Raw genomic sequence first — 19,603 nt, forward strand, 5'->3', positions numbered from 1 at the left:
GTCTCCCTTATGGCCTCAGGAGCTCCAGTGGGGTCAGGCTCTGACATGACTTTGCTCCTTTCGCCCGGCCCAGCACAAGCTCATTTGTGTGATGGAGGGATGGCAGGTGGCTGGGGCATGGGACAGAGTACCTGATGCCGACCCCCTGGAGGAGCAGCATCTGATAGCGGTGGGCGTGCAAACTGCCACAGGGGACAGAGAGCATCAGCGCCCTCAGAGCTGCAGAGCCCCACTGGGGAGGACTAGCAGCCTGTGTGACGACAGCGCCCCGTGTCCCCAGCCTCATGCCCGACTCCTGCTAGCCTCCGTTCCAGACCAGGGGTGATGGGGACTTGGCTCCTGGCTCTCTTCCTAGCAGTGTTTTGGGGCTAGCTGTCTGCTCTCTCCCCGGGGATGGGGCTATAGAAATACTGCGAGGTGGTCGTTGTGAAAGCACAGGGGTGCCTGGTCGGCATCCAGAGCGGTGCTGCCCACCTCCTTCCCGCACTCCCTCTGACTGGATGTTTGGGGCAGGGACCGCATGGTTGCCCTTCCCGTGGGTATGACTGGGCCGAAACCTCTCGTCCCTCCTCCTGTGCCAGCCCCACCATTGACTAAGTCTTGATTCGGTGGCTTGAGGAAGAAGACCCACCCTGTCCCCGGGCAGAGCATGCCAAGTGCTTGAACAGCAGAGAAAAACACCGGGTCTCAGAGGACAGGACAGGCAGGCAGACGCTCTCCATCTCGTTTGCAGTCTGTGTGCCAGGGGCTTGTTGAGAACGTGGAGAAAGAAATAAAAAATCTGGTGAAGACTCTTTAAAAACACCCTACCACCAAATTATGCGTCCCAAACCAGAGATGAGCCGCGTGCCTAAAAGGGGGCGTAGATCAACAAGTGTGAGCGACCCAGAACCTCTAGTCCGGCACCTCCTCTGCCCGCCAGCTCACTTATTTTGGAGCAGCCTGGGCCCTCAACGGGGCTTGGGGTTACCGTGGACGTTTGTTGGGCCTTGGCTGCCTCTGGACAGATGTTGCAATGACCCGTCTCCCCCAGCACCAGCCCCTGGCTGTTTGTGGTGGCCATCAGCCAGCCCCATGTATGGCCTGCTGCACCAACCCGCCCTGTCACCTACCTCGTACCCACCGCATGTGGCTAGAAATAGACGGGCTGGCGGAGACGCCTAGTGCCCAGCTGGCACACCGGTCTGTGGGCAGAGGGTAGCCATGGCAGCCGCCCAGCAGCTTGGTCGGGGGCTTTAGTCACCTCGCAGGCTGCCTTCATGGGGGAGAGGATCCCACAGGCCAACTTGCCCTCCCCTGGCTCAGCCACTGGCCACCAAGAGGTCAGACGCCAGTGCAGTCATTTGGGACAAGCTTTCGTGGCGGTCCCCCTGAGTGGGATTTTCTGGGGGCCCCTCTTGCCATTGGAGCTCACCTCCCAAGCCCGGCAGCCGGCCCCTCCTAGTCTGGGCTCTGCCAGCCTGGTCTTGGTTCACGTGTGTATTAAGGCTCAGCTGGGGCACCTCGCAGCCCTGTGCTCCGCTCTGCCTGGAGAGCTGGCTGTCTCTCTTGCCTGTCCCGAGCCTTCCAGGTCGTCCTTCTGCACATCTTCCCCGCCCGTCCAGGGCTCTTGCCTCCCCGCCTCCTTTCGGATTGACGGCAGTCGTAGTCCTTACCACGCAGAGTCGAAAGTTCTGTTTACGTGTCCACCTTCCACATGTGTGACGATTATACAGATGTGCTCAGCGAACTCACTAGGCCAAACAGAAGGTAGCTGCCCAGCTCTGCAGTTTTCCTGTCCCAGCGCTCTTGCCCAGTACCGTCCGCACACCCTGACGCGGTGTGCTCACGGGCACGCACTCAGGTTTGCACGCTGCTTTCCCGGGGTTCTGCTGACCCGTAATCATCTGGCCAAGACGCGGGACTAGAATCAGAGCCCAGGACAGGAGAGCCGGCAGCCTGCGAGTGAGCGCTGCTGCTGCTGGGGCGGGCGGGCTGGTTTAGAAACGTCGGGAGGGATGGTGCGTGACCACTGGAACAGCTGATGCCCCTCGAGTGCCCTTATCTGCCAGGTCAAGGGGTCCGGAGATGATTTCCATGGGATGTCTGGCCTCAAGGAGCTCTAGTCTGTGTGCAGGAATGTTTCCAGAGTGCTGTCCCCGATGTAATTAATACCACACCCAGCACAGGGGACAGCTCGTCTGCCAGGAATGGCTGAGAGGTCACCAGGCGGGGGTGGAGATGGGGAAAAGGGAGGAAGGAACAGCTTGTGCAAAGCCTAGAGCAGCTCAGCCAGGTGGGAGAGGGGACTCAGGAGTAGAGGGAGATGGATCCACAGGGGTTTCTGCCGGCTAGACGCCCTCCGGGCCTGAGGCGTGGAGCTGTGTCCCTGCAGATGCACGCGCGTCGGGGGTGATGGTTGGCCACGTGGTGGGGACAGCGTCAACTCAAGCCTGGCCCCCAGCCCCCTTCCACAGCCGCCAGGGCCCCGCCTGCTGCTCCAGCCTCGCTGCGCACACACATATGCACACGCACGCTTGCACACGCCTGCATCCACCCCCGAACCCACCTTTCCCCGCCCTGGTCCTCATGTGGCTGAGGGAGGGGCTCCCCTACCCGTCGGTGTGGCCTCACGAGCCTTCTCACACGCAGCCCTCAGAGACCCCAGTCAGTGGTTCACCTGCACCGATCTCCCCTCCTCTCTGCCCCACTGGCCGGACCGCTCCCTGCGGGCAGGCCTTGACCACATGTTCGCCGTGTCCTTATTGAGAGAGAGCGCGCACACGGACAGACTGGCGTGGCTGCGCACCCGCGGGCCTCTGCGGGCAGCAAGGGCGCGAGAAAGTGATTTCAGCAAAGGCAGCGGCCAGCACAGGCACACTGCGCGGGGGCAGACCTCGCAGATGAAGGCGGTCCAGCCAGGAGTGGTGAGAGGGGAAAAGCTGTCAGTCTTTGGCCTGGGACCCTCCCTCGGGGAACCCATCCAAAGAAGAGAATCCTCCTACGGAAGGGGCTGCGGCTGCCCTGTGTCCCTCACGGGGACCTTAATTAACAGAGCGGAATAGAGACGAGTGCCCCGAGGGCCGGGGCAGGGGGTCCCCTTTCCCCTGGACCAGCAGCAGGTGAGAAGGGCACCAGGACCGAGTCCTGCTAAACACCCTAACTTGGCTCTCAGTGAAGGGTGCAAAGGTCCCCTACGGCGTGACCTGCCTGCGCCAGGAGAAAACCGGTGCATGAAAAAGATGAACAAAATAGGTGTCGTAGCTAGAATGTAGGGCTACTGATCCATTGTTGTCTCTGTTTTTCAGAATTCTTTGTGAATTCAGAATTTTATTTTGGTTTTTTCTTTTTATCTTTTTTAAAGATTTTATTTATTTGACGCAGAGAGAGAGAGATAGTGAGAGAAGGAGCACAAGCAGGGGGAGTGGGAGGGAGAAGCAGGCTTCCTGCCGAGCAGGGAGCACAATGTGGGGTTAGATCCCAGGACCCTGGGACCATGACCTGAGCCAAAGGCAGACGCCCAGTGACTGAGTCCCCCAGGTGCCCTGAATACAGAATTTCAAATAAAGCAGTTTTATTGGGCAAGTGATAGGGAGCCATGCTAGGTCCTTGAAGGGACAAATGCCATGGAAAGGAAGTGGCCACAAGTAGGCTAGAAAACATGGGGTTGGCCAGGGGTTGGCCTGGCGATCTTTCCAGTACTCTAGCCACCTTCAGTGCCCCCCTTTCCCATGAAGCTCCCTGGTGCCCACACTCACCCCTCCACGTCTACCCTCTTCCAGCCTCTCTACAGCTTTCTGAAGTGTGTTGACTTTGTTGGCACAAAACTGTTTCTCACCCTGTTGTGGCTGCACAGCCCAGCCAGAGCCTGTTAGCGAGGACCCACTTAGTGCGGGAAGGAACGAGCCAGCTCCCGGCAAGCCCGGTTAAGGAGCCAGGGCAGGGTGGGCAGGAGGCCACGGGACCGGGACATGCTGGGGGCCCCACGTTCACGGAGAACTCCCGATGGCGCTGACGGATGTGTGGAGGACACAGGTGGGAAGAAGGAAGAGGCCGACAGTTTGGAAGGTGGAAGAAAATGTAGAGTCTAACTGGGAAGAATCAGTCCAGAATTCCAGGCAGAGCCGAGACCGGGAGGCGCATGCTGGGAGTCGGTCATCTGACCTGGCCGGAGCGCGGCAGGAAGGGCTGTGCCGGCCGGGTGGCGTGGGGAGCTCTGAGGCCCTCCTTGGTTCGCTGGAGTGTCTCCCAGGGCGGCGCGTTCCCTCTGGCCACCCCATGCATGGGCCTGCGGAGGCAGCCGCAGCCGCAGCCGGCGGGGCCTGTTTTATCTCTGAGGATGCTCGCGCGGAATCCTGTCAGAGCATTTCCCCTGTCTTTTCTCAGAGCGTCTCTCTTTGGTCCCAGGATTTGTTTGTTTGGTTTTCCTCCCCTTCCCGCTTTCCAGTCCTCTGTTCTTATCCCCATCAAAAGAAATTTTTTAAAGTTCCAGTGCCTCCCACAGATGTCCAACCAGGATCATGCCCACAGCTGTGCTGTCAGAGGCCCGAGGCTGGAGGGACGGAAGTGTCCGGTTCCCAGCCTGGCTCTGTCCCTGACGCACCACGACTGCGGGCAGGCCGCTCGCCCCTCGGAGCTCCCGACTACACACGGCCACTGCCTCGGGCTGTGGCTCAGTGACACTGAAACGAGCGTGCCCGGCGCCGAGCAGGAGCCCGAGGGGACGTGGCTCCCCTTCTGTCCCCGGCAGCCTCCTCTCCTGGCCATGTGCTTGAGATAAAAGGAAAAGCTGGTCTTGCCAGAAGGGACAAAGATGGGGGTCAACAAAAAATCTTTCAGGGCGTCCCGCTGTCTCCCAGCCAGTATCCTCTCTACCTGCTTCCCGCTTAGAACCAGTTTCTTCAGCTGAGGACTTTGTCCTCATACCCATGAAGGCACTGACACAGCTGGGCCGGCTTGCCGGGAGTCCTGCCTGGCTTCACGCATCCGTGGAGGAGCTAAGCTCACAGGCTGCTAGGATTCGAGGAACACCCGCGCCCCCTCCATGCTGACCTCACCCCCACCAGGCAGGGCTGAAGTAGGCAAATGAGTGAACACAGCATCTCTCTGACCAGCCCCCCCTCGCTTTCCTGACGGGCCCATGGCCTCCACCCTACCGTCCCGAAGACCGGCACTCACTCTCCCTGTTCCCCTGGAGCTGCCCTCCTTGACTGGATCCTGGAACTCCGCCTCCCCAGGCAGCCCCTTCAGGGCCACACAGGGCATCCTTCATGGGCCAGGCCTAGCACCGGAGCCTCCAGGCCAGAGCTGCCACCCCGGCCACATTTTGTAGTTGTCAGTCAGTCACTTGGCCCACAAACGTGACTTATGTGCCTCGTGCACTATTTCAAACCGTGAGATACGGCAACACTCAAGACAGCCAGGTCCCCCTTCTTGTCAAGGACTCTGGGCTCCCTGGGGACCAGGGAAGACAGCAGGGAGATGGCAGGGACAATGGGATGGAGCAGCTCCGCGGCTCTGCTCGGGGAGGGGGGGGTGGGCGCTGAGGTCTGAGTAAGGAGGAGCCAGCCCTGCCAAGGTCAAGCAAGAACATTCTGGGCGGAGTAGCAGCAAGTGCCAAGGCCTCCAGATGGGAACAAGACCACTGGGGTCAGGGGACATCGGGGAGGCCACGCACGGTAATTGGCTATTCAGGGTCTTTTCTGGTTCCATATAAATTTTAGGATTATATGTTCCATTTTTTTGAAAAAAGTTGATGGGATTTTGATAGGGATTGCATTAAATGTGTAGATTGCTCTAGGTGGTATAGACATTTTCACAATATTTGTTCTTCCAGTCCATGAGCATGGAATGTTTTTCAATTTCTTTGTGCCTTTCTCAACTTCCTTCACAAGTTTTCTGTAGTTTTCTTTCATACGCGGCAGTCGGGCGAGCAGGGAGGCGGCCAGTACGAGGTGGGGACCGTTCACTTGGGCCTGGTCGGCCAGGGAAGGCCGTTTGTGTTTTATCCGAAGCCAGCAAGGAACAGGGCATGACACAGCTAGCTGACGCTCTCAGAGGAGGTTGTGTGCGGTGGCGGGACCAGGGTGGCAGGAGGGAGGCCCGTGGGGACACCACCGCCATAACCCAGACCAGAGAGGAGCGTGGAGCTGGGCCTGAGGGGTGGGAGCGAGGAGATGTGTTTGTGGGCGGAGCTGACAGGACTGCACCTGCTAACGGGATTCGGGATTCCAGGGACCCTGGCTGACTACCAGGTGTCACAGCTGGAGTGTCGTTGAGCTGTGCTGCCATTGGCCAGATGGGAAGGCTAAGGGCGGAGCCAGGCCTTGCTTGGTTCTGTTCTGTTCCCAGGGGAGGTCGAATTAGCAGTCCAACAATGGCTGCATTAGGTTCGTCATGCCTTTGGCGGTCTGAGTGCAGGCCGGGGGTCAGCCGTTGATGCCGATGCCTGAGGCTGGCGGAGCAGGCGAGCCCAGAGCTGTGTGCAGTGCTGGCAACTAGGCGGCAAGAAAAGCCACAGGACAGGGTGGCCTCTCCCGGAGCAGAGCCCGCCAGCATGCAGCTCCCAGGGCATAGTGCTTCCTGAGGCGGCCTTAAGGAGGTCGTGCCCATAGAATGCAAAAGTATCTTTGCCGCCATCCAGCAAGGGGCTGGTACGTGCATGTTTAAAGGACTCTCAGAACTCAACAGCAGAGAGAGGGACAATCCTGTGTCAAAGTGGGCCAGGGACTGGATAGACACTGCCCTGAGAAGGACGCATGATGGACAGCAAGCACGTGGAGAGACGCTCCACACCGTCAGTCAGGGACCTGCAAATCAAAACCATCATCAGCACCGCCTCGCACCCCCAGGATGGCTCTAATTTTTGAAAATGGGACAACAACAAGCGTTGGCAAGGGCGTGGAAACTCCGGAGCTATCCTGGTTTGCTGATGGGAACGGGAAATGGTGCAGCCACGTGGAAAGCGGTTTTGACAGTTCCTCCAGCGGTTACCCATGAAACCACCATGTGACCCGATGTGCTGCCCCTGCGTCTACACCCAAGAGGATTTAAACATGTTCGCACAAAAACCTGATTACGATGTTCACGGCAGCACTCATCACAACCGCTGAAGCGTGGAACGAGCCGCAGGTCCATCAGCTGGGGAATGGGTCGCTCCCAACAGTAGACTACTATTCAGGCGTAAAAATGAATGACCCGTGCTTCACCATGGATAGGCCTTGAAAACGTCATGGTATGTGAGAGAAACCAGACAACAAGGAACACATGCTGTTTGGTTGCACTGACAGGAAATGTCCAGAATAGGCCCATCCATAGAGAAAGAAAGTAGACAAGCAGTTGCCAGAAGCAGCGGAGAGGGGAGAATTGGGGTTGCCTGATCATAGGCACAGGGTTTCATTTTGGGGTGATGGAAATGTTCTGGAATTGGATCACGGTGATGTTCGCACCACCTTGCGAATGCACTAAAAACCACTGACATGTATGCTTTAAGATGGTGAATCTTACATACTGTGAATCATATCTCAGTTAAGTGGAGAGGCGCCTGGGTGGCATAGTCGGTTCAGCATCTGACTCCGTTTTGGCTCAGGTCGTGATCTCAGGGTCATGAGATCAAGCCCCACATCAGGCTCTGTGCTCAGCCAGGAGTCTGCTCGAGGTTCACTCTCCCTCTCCCTCTGCCCCTCCCCACTCAGTCTCTCTCTTTCTGTAAAATAAATAAATAAATTAAAAAAAAAAAAAAAAAGTCTTTAAGACTATGTGGACAAATAAAATAGGTAGCATGTACAGGGAGTGGGGTTTGTTCCACACCCCAAGGAGGCCACATACAAGGCTCTGTGTCCAGTTCTGAGGATAGGCTGGGGTCCCCAGGGAAGGGTGACAGGGTGGCTCGCTAGCCCACACCTGTGTCAGGAGGGAGCGGTTCCAGAAGCTGAAGCTGCCCTGCTTGGAGACCACAGGCCGAGGGCTCCCTTAGGATGCGGCTCGTTGTCACTTTTACACTCTGGAAGGGACCTTAGGGCAAGTTCACACCTGCGATTCTCTGAAGCACTCACAGTGGCCGCGCTCACCGGTTGGTGACATTTGTTGGCGCTCTTTGTGTGCCAGGCACCGTGCTCAGTGCTTTACCGTGTTCTTTTCTTTAATTCCCGGTACAAGTTAGGGCACCTATTATCCCTGTTCTGTAAAGAAGGAGACCAAGGTCCCAAAAGGTTAAGCGACCTGCCCAAGGTCACACAGCAGGTTACTCACTGAATCTCGTACCCCAGCTGGTAAGGCAAGGATGAGCACCTGACGGTAGCGGTCACAGGGAGACCCCATGGAGACTCTCGTCAGGGGGAGATGCCGCCAGCGGCATCTCCAGTCCTTAGGGGCAGTCAGGGCTGCTCCCTGATCTCCGGAGGACCACGAGGCAGCTGCTAGGATTGAAGCTGGGGCCCAGATGAGGGATGAGGCAACCAGAGCGTCAAGGCCAACATCTTCCGCAGAGCTATGTCCTGTTGTGGGCTGGCTCCTCCGGTCTGGACATGAACAGTGAGCTTGAAGGTCTGGAAAGGTGACCCTACCTGTCATGTGCCTGACCTCTGGTTCCTAAGCTGGTCACAGGTCCAACCCGAGGGGCTTGGTGTCAGAGCAGGACCACAGTGGGAGACCCCGTGTCTCCCACATCTGGCTGACCTGCTGGAGAGGCAGGCGCCCCAGAGAAGGCCCCAGCTGATGCCCAGACCAGGAAGCGGACAGGTCCCAGGGGATCCTAGTCGTACCTCCCCCCTGCCTTTGCCAGTAGCTCTGACAGCTCAGGGAGTGTCCTGGATCTGGCAGAACCCAGGCCCCAAAGCTCTAAGACCCGTGTGTATTTTACCCGAAATCTCATCCATCTGGTTCGCATTTATTTACACTTAACTCATCAAATGCAATTTTGCAAGAGCCGCTCGATAGCCAAGAGGCTTTTCTGCCTAAGACTCCCTTCTGAAAGGGGCCAGGGAAGGGCTGGGTCCTCAGCCCTCAGGGACCAGCAGGGAGCTGTCAGGGTCGGAGGTCAAGTTTGGTTCTTGTGATGGGCCGAGGCCTCTACCTCTGTTCTTGGACCCTCAGTGGGGTCTGCGATGCCGGAGCCGGGCGCAGGGTCTGACACATAGTAGGCTCTTGGCAGCCAGGAAAACATGGGTGGGGCCCACGCAGAACACAGAGTCTCTGTTTCAAATCGTGAAACGTTTGTGGGAAACACAAAGCAACCAAAGCTGGATCCAGAAGTAATTTTTAGTTATTATAAATAGCTGAAAACCTGGATTCTTGGCCCAAAGTAGGACAAACAGCCAGCTATTAATAAAAATAAACACTAGCACCTTGGGCCAAAAAGCAGACCTCAGGGCAAACCACAGTCCTGCCTGCAGAGGCCTTCCGGAACCGGATCGAGCTGCAGCGTGTTGGTGTCAGCTCTGGAAACCTCCTCGCTGGGAAGCGAGTGCGGCCATCCCAGCGCATGGGCCCATCCCAGACACGGCCCTCTGGCTGGCCTGTGCCCATGAGCGATGGGCACCCCCAGCAGAGCTAGGCAATAGTCACAGCTGGCAGCTCTCTCCCCGACCCGGCACCCACACCTCCTGTCAGGCCTACAGCGTCAGGGGGGCTCACCTGACCCCAGGGACTCTGTTTGGACTTGGTCTGCGGTGCCAGCGTGGTCACCTTGGCCACCGTGATTGGGAGGGGTGGCCGGAGGCCTGGAGGTCAAGGAGGGGCATGTGGACTATGCCTCTGGGTGGGAGCTGCGGCGCAAGCCAGGACGGTGCCGTGGTCATGGAGGCAAACAGACGGGCAAGGCCGTAAGGAAGTCGGCAGCCTTGGTGACTGCCCAGGTCGGGGGTGGGGTGGGGGCTTCTCAGGCCAGAGTGGCTGGGATAGGGAGCAGGTGTGGAGTGAGGCCCTCTGTGACACCCCAGTCTCCTTCCCTCCCTCCAACCTTCTATCCGCCTTCAGCTGTTGGCTGAATGAATGAGATGCTGGGCCTCGGGCTAGAGAGCAGCCTGCCCAGAGCAGAGGCCATGTGTCTTCTATCCCAGAATACCTCGGGATGATCTGTTTCTGAGGGTGTCCCCGCAGCCCCACCAGCAAACAGCTCCCTGAGGCCGTGACCAGCCACAGTTCAGCTGCCCCTCCCCTCCCCTCCCTGCACCCTTGCCCTCTGGCCCCGCCCCAGCCCAAAAGAGGGGCTCTGCCAGTCATCATGGCGCAAAGGTGTGTGTGTCCAAGGGGGGAGCACGGTCCCCAGGGGCGGGCAGGGAGGCAGCTGCAGGCCAGGGCCTTCCAGAGAATGATCTGGCTGGTCCAGGCGCCCATGATGGAAGGCCACACAGGACCCTCACAGAGCAGGGGCTTTGCGGTCTGGCTGCCACAATACATCCCCCCGTTCCTCCGTTGCCAGTGAAGAGAGTTTCCCACTGTGAGCCCAGGGCCTGCCCCCAAACCCACAGGGCCTCCTCTCTGCTCTGCAGCTAAGTCCCTGTGCCCAGGAGCTCCCTGACTTCTGGGAATATTCATTCTGCTGTGGCAGAAAGAGGGAGGACCATGAGCTTCAAGCAGGGTGCAGAGAGGGAACACCTTCCCCGCACACGGGCTCAGCCTCTGCCCGAGGCCGCACTGGCTGATGGTGCTCGGGCTTCTTCCCCAAGCAGCACTGATGGGAATGGGGGTCAGTGGGGTCCAGACAGAGCCAGGGTTTGTGAGAGCCTTTGGGGTCTCCTCAACAGGGGGTGTGCAGGCCACGAAGCTTTCAGAGCTCCTCTTCTGCCCAGGGGGTCACTGGCTCTTCCCCACCTGTGCTCTATCATGCCCACAAGGCTTTGCTTCCACAATACCTCTCGGTCCTCCAGCCTTATGGCACGAATCTCCCTGCCCTCCTGGGCCCAGCTCGCCATTGTTCTCTGTGCTCGGGGTCGTCCGGCAGCAGCTTGGTGAATGGGGACTTAACGGAGATATTCACTGACGTTTGGCAGCTCCTGGGGAGGGTGGCAAATAGCAGGTGCTCAGGGTCTGTAGAGGGAATGAATGAACAAAATCATTTCAGGTGAATTTTGAAGGTAAGGACTTCAGTCTGGAGGTGGTGGGAGAGGGTACCCCAGGAGGAGGTACGTGCATGCATACGAAGGCGAGTGTGAACAGAGGGTATGTTCAGAGAACAGCAGAAGTGGGTGCCGCTACAGGAGAGATGGCACGCTGTGGAGAGCCTTGAATGCACCCCTCTGTGTGCCCAGAAGGAACCAGCACGGCTGTCTGCACCAGGGGACTGGCCTTGTAGCTAGTGAGCTCCCCATCGCTGGTATGTACAAGCACACAGGTGCCATTCAGTTTATCCTGCTAATCCTTAGTGCCAACTCAGTCTGACCAGCCACTGGGGTCGGGCATATAGGGGAGACTCGGGTCTCTCCTCAGCCCAGAACAGATACAGGATGACCAAGCCCAAGGTCCAGGGCAGGGCAAGTCCAGGCATAGGAGGTGAGCAATTTCTCCTGGGCACCAGGGAGACTTCAGAGACTAGGAGTTTGGAAGACATGAGCACATAAGATCAGGGCTGGTGCATTAAGCAGAAACACCCAGGAAACCAACTCTGGTTGCCATGATCGGACTTAAGTGTCCTCACTGAGAGAAGCCAGATCACAGAAGAGCAGGGAAAGGCTGTGGACCCGCACTCATCTGGCTTCAATTCCCTCTTCTTCCTGTTTTATAGCATTAGGCATATCTCTTCCCGTCCCGGAGTCTCCATTTTCTCATCTGGGAATCTGTCTGGTAAGAAACATGCCCCCGGTATGGAGCTCTGGTGCAGATCTGTGAAGACAGACCCTGTGTGCCCCACTGACGAGTCCTGACCTCTCTGTCCAGACTGCCGGCCCTGTGCAGGCGACCCCGGTGCTCCCTGGTAGGGGCGTGGTGGGAGGGGACTCCCCCACCAGGGCCCATCCGTGCACAGAACAGTTCCACGGGACGACGGCTGTGTGCCTCCTGCAATCTAGGAGGGCTTCCCTGGGGGGAGCAGTCTGCATTTCCTCCGCAGATGGGGCCTGAGCACCTGCCACAGGCCACGAGCCAGAGCCAGAACTCAGGGTGTCTGACTCCCAGATGTAGGCTCCCTCTTGGCCATGGGGGATCTCTCATCCCAGAGTTTTCTGAGTCCTACAGGGGCCAAGGAACAATGTGTGCCCGGCTGCCCCCTCAGGAGGGCTGGGGGTTAGGTATTTCCCATAGTGCTCTGCCCCAGGTCAACCGAGCCTCCCCCAGGCCCATGGGTAGCCGTCTCATGGACCCAGCCCTTCCTGCTGGCCACTCTCCAGACTTCACTGTGAGTGCCGTCGGGGGGGCTGAGCCCTGGGGCGTGAGGGGTGTGAAGAGGGCATCAGGCCCTTCATCCAGCCCCTAGAGAAGATGGTCATGACCACGGGCTACCCAGAGGGATTCTGAGACCGTGGTTTCCTGCCCAGCTTGAGGGAGGCGTGTGTTTGGTCCACTGTGGAAAAGGGTGCAGAGGGGGCAGCCCCCTCTTCCCTCCTGCTTAATCTTGGGGCTTTGTCATTTAGGAGTGGGGAAAAGAAATGTTTACACGGCCTTGCATTTGTTTCAAATTATTCACCAGTGCTGGAGAGTCATTGTTCCCGGCTAGTGTAAACAGCGCTGTCCCAAGGCCCAGCGCTCCGCCCGCTCATTGAAGTTGTCGATGTGCAGCGTCAACAGCTCTCTGGCTCCCGGCTCCCAGGGAAGTGGGGAGAGGGGCCAGGCCAAATGGGTGGCACTGGGGAGCTCATTCACGGTGGGGTCCGAGTAGTGTTTTCACACCATGCATTTGGCACTCAGGGCCTCTGTTTAGTTTGGTTTCCGCTGAACCTTTGCTAGAGCTGGGGAGGCCGAGGCACAGAGCAAGGAATGTGAGAACCACAGGAAGAAGAACAAAGAACGTGGTTCGAAGAGGACTGGGCCGAGTCCCACGAGCAGATCTCACCTTTACACGTGTGCCACCACACGTGCCTTTGTGGGGCGTCCCTGGGGCAGAGATGGGACGGAACCCCAGGCATGCTCTGGCAGGCTGGCTCTGGCTGTGCATGTGCATCAGGGGTTCGCAGACATGTTCAAGGTGACCCAGCTCCAGCCCACATTCAGAAGAGCTGGTTCTTCACAGGCGTAGTCTGAATGTGCTTGCTGGCGCAGCTGGCTTCGGAATGGGGCAAAGGCTCGTGCTCAGAAGGGGACAGCAGGTTCAAGTCCTGCCTTTGCTCCGAGCAGCTGTGCGACTTTGCTCAAGTGACTCTGGCCATCTGTGTCTTGGTGCCCTCATCTGTACAACGGAGGCATCCGACAACCTCAGGGCATCCCTGTCAGGGCGGCAGCAAGGATGGAGTGAGCTGGTATCTGTGAGGCCCATGCGGGCACGTAATGAGTGCTTAAGGGATGTTCGCTTTGCGTTATTGGTAGGATGAGCAGAACTTGGTGCCCGGATTAGAGCCATTCATGGTCTAGTGCAGGCAGGGGACAGATCCCCGGAGGCAGACACTACTGAGGGGGAGGGGAGGTGCCCCCCAAGGGTGACACTGGCACTGGACCTTGAGGAAGCCCTCACTAAGTCAGAGACTGTGAAGTTTTCAGAATAATCCTTCTCTGGACTTCCCAGCTCCCCTGGGAGCGCGCACACACACGCACGCGGTCTCTTCTCAGCAAGAGCCACCTTCCCCATTTTAGCTGTAACGGTTGGTGGCTTTTAAAGAGTTCAGAGCTCTGCCTCCCTCCAGGCTGCCACACAGCCGACATTTGAGCTTGCCGGAGAACAACAGCCTGCCTCAGCCCTGACCTCAGAGGCAGCCGTGTGGTCTCTCGGGTGGTGAAGCGGGCTGTCATCCCTAAGCCTCAGTGGGACCCAGCTGACACCGTTCCAGAGCTGAGTCCTCTTCTGGTTCAGTGCAGGTCAGTCTGCCTGGTTCTTCTGACCTGGGCAGATGTGAAGAATATCCACATTCTTTTCGTGCCAGCACTAAATGATAGCTGTGTTTAAAAGAACCATATGAAAAGCTTATTGTCAAAGTGTGTGTGTGTGTGTGCGCGTCTGTGTATGTGCGTGCTGGGGGGGCAGGGGATTGGCTAGAAGCAGCCAGTAGCTCACCTTGGCTTTGTGGTTTCATGTTTTTGCCTATTAAAATGACAATACAGACATGGCACATTAAGGTTCAAGAAGCCCTTCTTTCATTAAACAAACTGACAGTGTAGGGGGTTAGGACTCTGGTAATTGAAACATGCTGTTCTCTTCAAGACCAGGACTCCATAAAGACTCTTTTCAGCCAAGAGCAGCCTTTGTGCCAGCGGCCTCTGGTCAAACTGAGTGTCGGCCCTGAGCTGTGTCTCTCCCGGAGAATAGGAAAGACTAGTCGGGGACCTTCCGTGGCTGTCTTGGCAGCCAGAGCTTAGGGCCTTTGGAAGACTTCCCCGTTCTCTAGACTTTTGAAATCAGTTTGTGAGGCAGGCAGGCTGACCTGTCCTCTTGCCTCTCCCTGGCAGCCAGATCTTGTGTTACTGGTCGCGAATCTGAGGTGCGATTGAAGAAAGAGGGGGCATTAGAGTTGGGTTGGAGAGGCTCCGTGTGTTGGGGGCAGGCAGCGCCAGTTGCACAGTCTTCCTAGAGAGGGACAGGCCAGCAGTGTCAGTAAGATCACAGTCTAGGAGCCAGGCTCCCAGGTGGGACCTCCAGACAGGTGACTTGGCCCCTCTGGACCTGAATTTCCTCATCTATAAAATGAGCTACTACCGGAATCTGATGTACGGGGTTGCCGTGAGGGTTAAAGGAGTTAGGACAGGTCAGATACTTAGAATGGGCATGGGTCACACAGAATGCTGAGGGTCAGTTAGCATTAACAACCATTGTAACTCTCTACCTCTATGGAGTAACTCCGTGGAGTACTGTTATGGAGTACCGTGTAGAGTATGTCCATGGGGTACTACCATAGAGTACTGCTGTGGAATACTGCTAGAGAGGGTCACCGCAGTATAGCTCTGTGTGGTGTCGCTGTGGAGTATCACTGTAGTATGCACTCTGAATGAAGTAACACATTCAGTACATCCAGGGAGTATCAGCATACTATGGCTCTGTGCCAGATCACCGTGGAGCACCTCTGTGGAATATCACTGTAGGATAGCTCTGTGCAGTACCACACTGGGTACCTCTGTGGAGTATCACCATAGTATAGTGCTGTGGGGTACCACATGGTGTACCTCTGTGGAGTATCACTGAGGATGCAGCTCTGTGGAGTACCACACGGGGTACCTCTGTGGAGTATCACTGAGGATACAGCTCCATGGAGTATCCCTAGTTCTCTCTGTGCAGTGTTGCCGTGGAGTACCTCTGAGTGTTGCTATAGCATCGCTCTGTGCAGTACCGCCGAGGAGTACCACATAGAGTACCTCTGTGGAGGGTCACTGTAGTGTCGCTCCGGGCAGTGCCTGCTGAGCAGCCTGGGGAAACTGATCACATCCGTGTCCCTCTCTGTGTCCTTGCAGATGTGGACGAGTGTCAGGACAACAACGGCGGCTGCCAGCAGATCTGTGTCAACGCCATGGGCAGCTACGAGTGTCAGTGCCACAGTGGCTTTTTCCTCAGCGACAACCAGCATACCTGCATCCACCGCTCCAACGGTGAGTACTGCCCGTGCTGACCGGGCATCCCCGCCGCCCCCCAGAAACAGGCGGGCCCTGGAAACTCCCTTCCCCGCGTCTTGATTCCGGGGGCCTCAGGGTCCAAGCAGGGAATTTTGGTGGCGGCCTGAATGGCCGTTTTGTGCTTCTGGTGTTGGTTCTGCCCAGAGCTCCTCCCAGCGCCACCCGCCGCCCGCCGCGCCGGGGCTGTCGGTGTTCCCGGTGTTTTTCTGTGGAGGCGAGGTGGGGCCACGAATGGGCAGATGTGACCAGAGAAGCTGTTTTCCTTTCTGGGCTGAAGGCCGGCTGTGGCCAGGAGGAGTGGGGCCCCATCTCCCATGGTCCCCTTCCCCAGGGTGAGCTGGAGGCCTGACCAGGCCGAGTGCCAATTTCTCGGTCCCCGCATGTTCACCGGGTCACCGGCCGGCAGAGAGTCCTTGTGGCCGGGAGCCTGCTGCCGTCTGGATGCCGGAGTGGGGGAGGTGGCGGGCTGGCCGGAGTGCCAGAGGAGCCTGGGCACGGCCCCAGGCTGGGACCAAGCCTGGCCTCCAGCCAAGGCCAGCAGGTGAAGGCCTTGGTTTCGGGGGAGGCTGCTGAGAGTTTGGGCCCAGGGCAGCAGGACCGTGAGGTGAGACAGCGGGCCAGAAGGCAGGACCCACGTGCCTAGAGGAGAGGGGCTTCTAGGTAGAGGGAACAGCATCTGCGGAGGCTTGGAGGCCTATCCCTCTGAACATAAAGGCAAGGTCTGGAATCCTGAGGCGGGCTGTGCGCCACAGCAGAGCAGGCTGTGGGTGAGGGCAAGAGTCCGCGCTCCTGGGGCCTGGCCTTTGTGTGTGGTCAAGAGAGTGATGGTTTTAAGTTACCCGTTTTTTTAGTCAGTACTTTTTAATGAAAACAAGTTGGCCAGAAATTTGTCATAGAATTTTAAGACCCATTAAAACAGAAGTTTAGTAAGAAAAAAAAAAAAAGAGTAGATGGGGACAGAGGCCAGGACGGCCACATGGCCCCGGCCTGAGCCCCGTCCCCAAGGAGGAGGTGCTCGAGGGGCCTGGCCTGCGATCTGTGGCACCGGCAGGAGACCAGGGAGGGGCTCACACTGAGAGGGGACAAATCCTGGGCTCCGGGGCAGCCTGATACATGTGACCCAGCTCTGCTGCTCCCGGCCGGGGAAGCCCCTACCGCCCTGAACCCCGAGCTTCCTCACCCACAAAGTGGACATGCGGCGCTGACCCACGGGGGTCTTTGGACGGTGGGGCTGGAGCTCGGGAGTGAGGGGTGCCACGCACTAGAGCTACAGAGGCTGCAAGGCGGGGCTTGGCGGGTGTGCTTGTTACCAGAGAGCAATTCCTGAGAAAGAAAAGAGGGAAACTCTTCAAAGTACAAAAGCCCAAGGCAAAGAAGCAAACTTACTTTCCTGGCTGCCTTTCGGTACTTGGTGCTTGTTTAGGCAGTTTCCTCAGAGACAAGACCGGCCTGGTGGTCCCCAGTGTCCCCAGAAGGACACGAAGACTGAGCACTGTGGCCCCTGGCCACTTGCCGCAGCTGCCTTGCGTGGACCTCCCATGAGGCTGCCCTGTGGGGCTGTGGGGCTATGGGGTCGAGCTGCCCAAGAGGAGGACCCGGCGCCCAAGTCAAGTTTTATAAGAAGCAGATTTATGGGGAAGTGAGTGAGTGGTGGTGGTGGTGGTGGTGGTGGGAGGGGGGGTCCTGCTTTCATCAAGGAGGGGGTTTTACAGGGGGCTGCTCTGAGCAAGTCCCTGAGGCCAGGTTGGCCTGAGCTTCCTTTCCAGCCAGGTTGTCCGTGCTCTGTTTCTTTGAAGAACGGCTTTCCCACGAACAGGGCTCCAGGTGAGGTCGCCAGGCCCCTGCAGGAAAGGGGGGCGCGCAGAAAGGGGAGCCAGTGCGATGTAAGATGAGAGCCCACAGCTGTGTCCTGTTTGTGACCGGGGCCTGGTCTGGCCTGGAGGCTACAGATGCCACCAGACAAACCTCAGCATCAGCCAGAAGAGTAGGGTGGGAGGCACGTGACAGTGTGGAGGCAGCGACACAGGCTGCTGTTGGGTCCTGTGCTCACACCGGGCCAGGCCCTTGCAGCGACCTGGTGAGGCAGGGATGTTATAACCCTGGGACAGGTGGGGAAGACAAAGCAGTCAAGTTAGGAGCCTCGCCCAAGGTCACACCATAGGGAAGTGGCAGAGTCAGGACTCCGGTGCAGGTGTTCAGCTGTGATGATGGGGCTGGTGAGGAGGAAGGAAGGAAGCCGGAGGAATAGACAGGAGTAGGCAGATGCCACATGTGAGCTGGAACCAGATGACCGGCAAGACCAGCCATGGGAGGAGTTGGGGGGGTTAGCATGCCAGACAGTGTATGTGCAAAGGCCCTGGGGTAGGAATGGACCAGGCTCTGGTGAAAAGCAGAATGAAGGGTAGGATGGTGGAGCACCGCGAGCCAAGGGGAGGGGAGCCCAGGATGAAGCGAGTCTGGCAGGGCCCAGACCCCATGAGGCTGGTAGAGTGTGGGTAGGAGTTTGGATCACATGCAGAGGACAGCCCTAGGAAATGTGCTGGTGGGGAGAGTGGAGGCCTTCAGAGCATCTCAGATACTGGACCTCAAATTACTTGTACAGGGAGCCTTGAGGCCACATGCCTCACCCTTCCCAAAGGCCGCTGGGGAGCCAGATCCTGAGCCAGGAATTAAGATTTAGCGGGAACACAGATGTGGAGGCCTCAACCCTAATCTTTGTTAACCAGCACCCACCAGCATACTGGTTAAAGAAGTCCCTTTTCTTATGAGGATTTTTGTGTGACTCTCCCAAATTTTATTATTTTTTGAATTTTTTCTAAAGATTTTATTTATTTGTTTGAGAGAGAGAGTGTGTGTGTGTGTGTGTGTGTGTGTGTGTGTGTGTGTGTTCAAGCAGGGGCGTGGCAAAGGCAGAGGGAGACTGGGAGCCTGATGTGGGGCTCGATCCCAGGACCCGAGGATCATGACCTGAGCCAAATGAAGGCAAAAGCTTAACCCACTGAGCCACCCACGTGGTCTACGAATCTCTCAGTTCTTAAATCTGGGCAATGAGTCAGTCTAAAAAGCAGCAGACACCATCTTGGATCCCTCCTGAGGGACAAGTGGCAGCTTTTCCAGGTTCCCCAAAGGCTGTGTGGAAGGTCCGAAGAAGACGCTAAGTGCTCGGCCCGCTGCCTCCCTCCTGAGCCTCCACTGGCTGTGACAATTGCCCACCACAACTGTGTGTCAACCAGAGGAACGACTGTTACAGAGCTCGAAATCAGAGTGTCCAGGGTGTGGGGACCCAGCTTTTTCTGCACCTAAGTGTCCTCTGATCCCTGTTGCTGCTGGGACAGCCTGTGAGTCCAGAGCCATCTGGCGAATCAGACTTCTCGTGTCACCTGACTCTTCCTAATGCCCGTCAGCTTCTCGGAGCCTCCCCAGAGCAGAGAGAAACACACGAGGGCTGGTTCTGATTAGAGGGGCCTGGATGCATGAGCAAGGTCAGCCGGGGTCAGTCTAGGCTCCTGGCCGAGAAACAAGGGCGTGGGACTCGGCCCTCCTGAGCGCCCCCACTTCCTAGGCACCAGTGCAAGCCCTGGCCTGAGGCACGTGGATCTGGCCAGGCTGGGGCTGGGAGTTCTAGGGTTTCAGCTGTGCTCTGTCTGCACCGGCCATGGGACCTTGACGCAGCCACTCCTGCCTCTCTGATCTCCTCCTCTGTAAATTGGGACCAGTGAGCCCCCGCAGGCAAGTGAGGGAGCCACTAGGGAGATGCTCTGAAGCAGGCAAATGCAATCCCTTCCCTGGGGTGGCCGCTCCCAGGCAGCTTCCTCCGATCTTTAGAACTCAGGCTCAGTTTGGGGAGACAGCTGTCCCTGTGTGCCAGCACTGGACAGGAGGGGACATGGGTGCTGCTTCTGGCACCACTGTAGCCCGCGTTTGCTCCCACTCAGCCTTG

The 19,603-nt window shown here is 57.8% G+C and overlaps 1 protein-coding gene across 2 annotated transcripts in view; it reads left to right on the plus strand.

Annotated features, from left to right (window-relative positions):
• SCUBE1 (signal peptide, CUB domain and EGF like domain containing 1) overlaps window positions 1–19,603 on the plus strand; it is a 131,722-nt gene that overhangs the window by 35,541 nt on the left and 76,578 nt on the right. For both annotated transcript variants that reach the window (XM_082739858.1, XM_082739859.1), the window contains exon 4: window positions 15,505–15,639. In XM_082739858.1, the coding sequence (XP_082595984.1) occupies window positions 15,505–15,639 (135 nt within the window). The remainder of the gene's footprint in view (window positions 1–15,504; window positions 15,640–19,603) is intronic.

Source organism: Mustela nivalis, assembly GCF_964662115.1.
Source record: "Mustela nivalis genome assembly, chromosome: 7".
Classification (NCBI taxonomy): Eukaryota; Metazoa; Chordata; class Mammalia; order Carnivora; family Mustelidae; genus Mustela; species Mustela nivalis.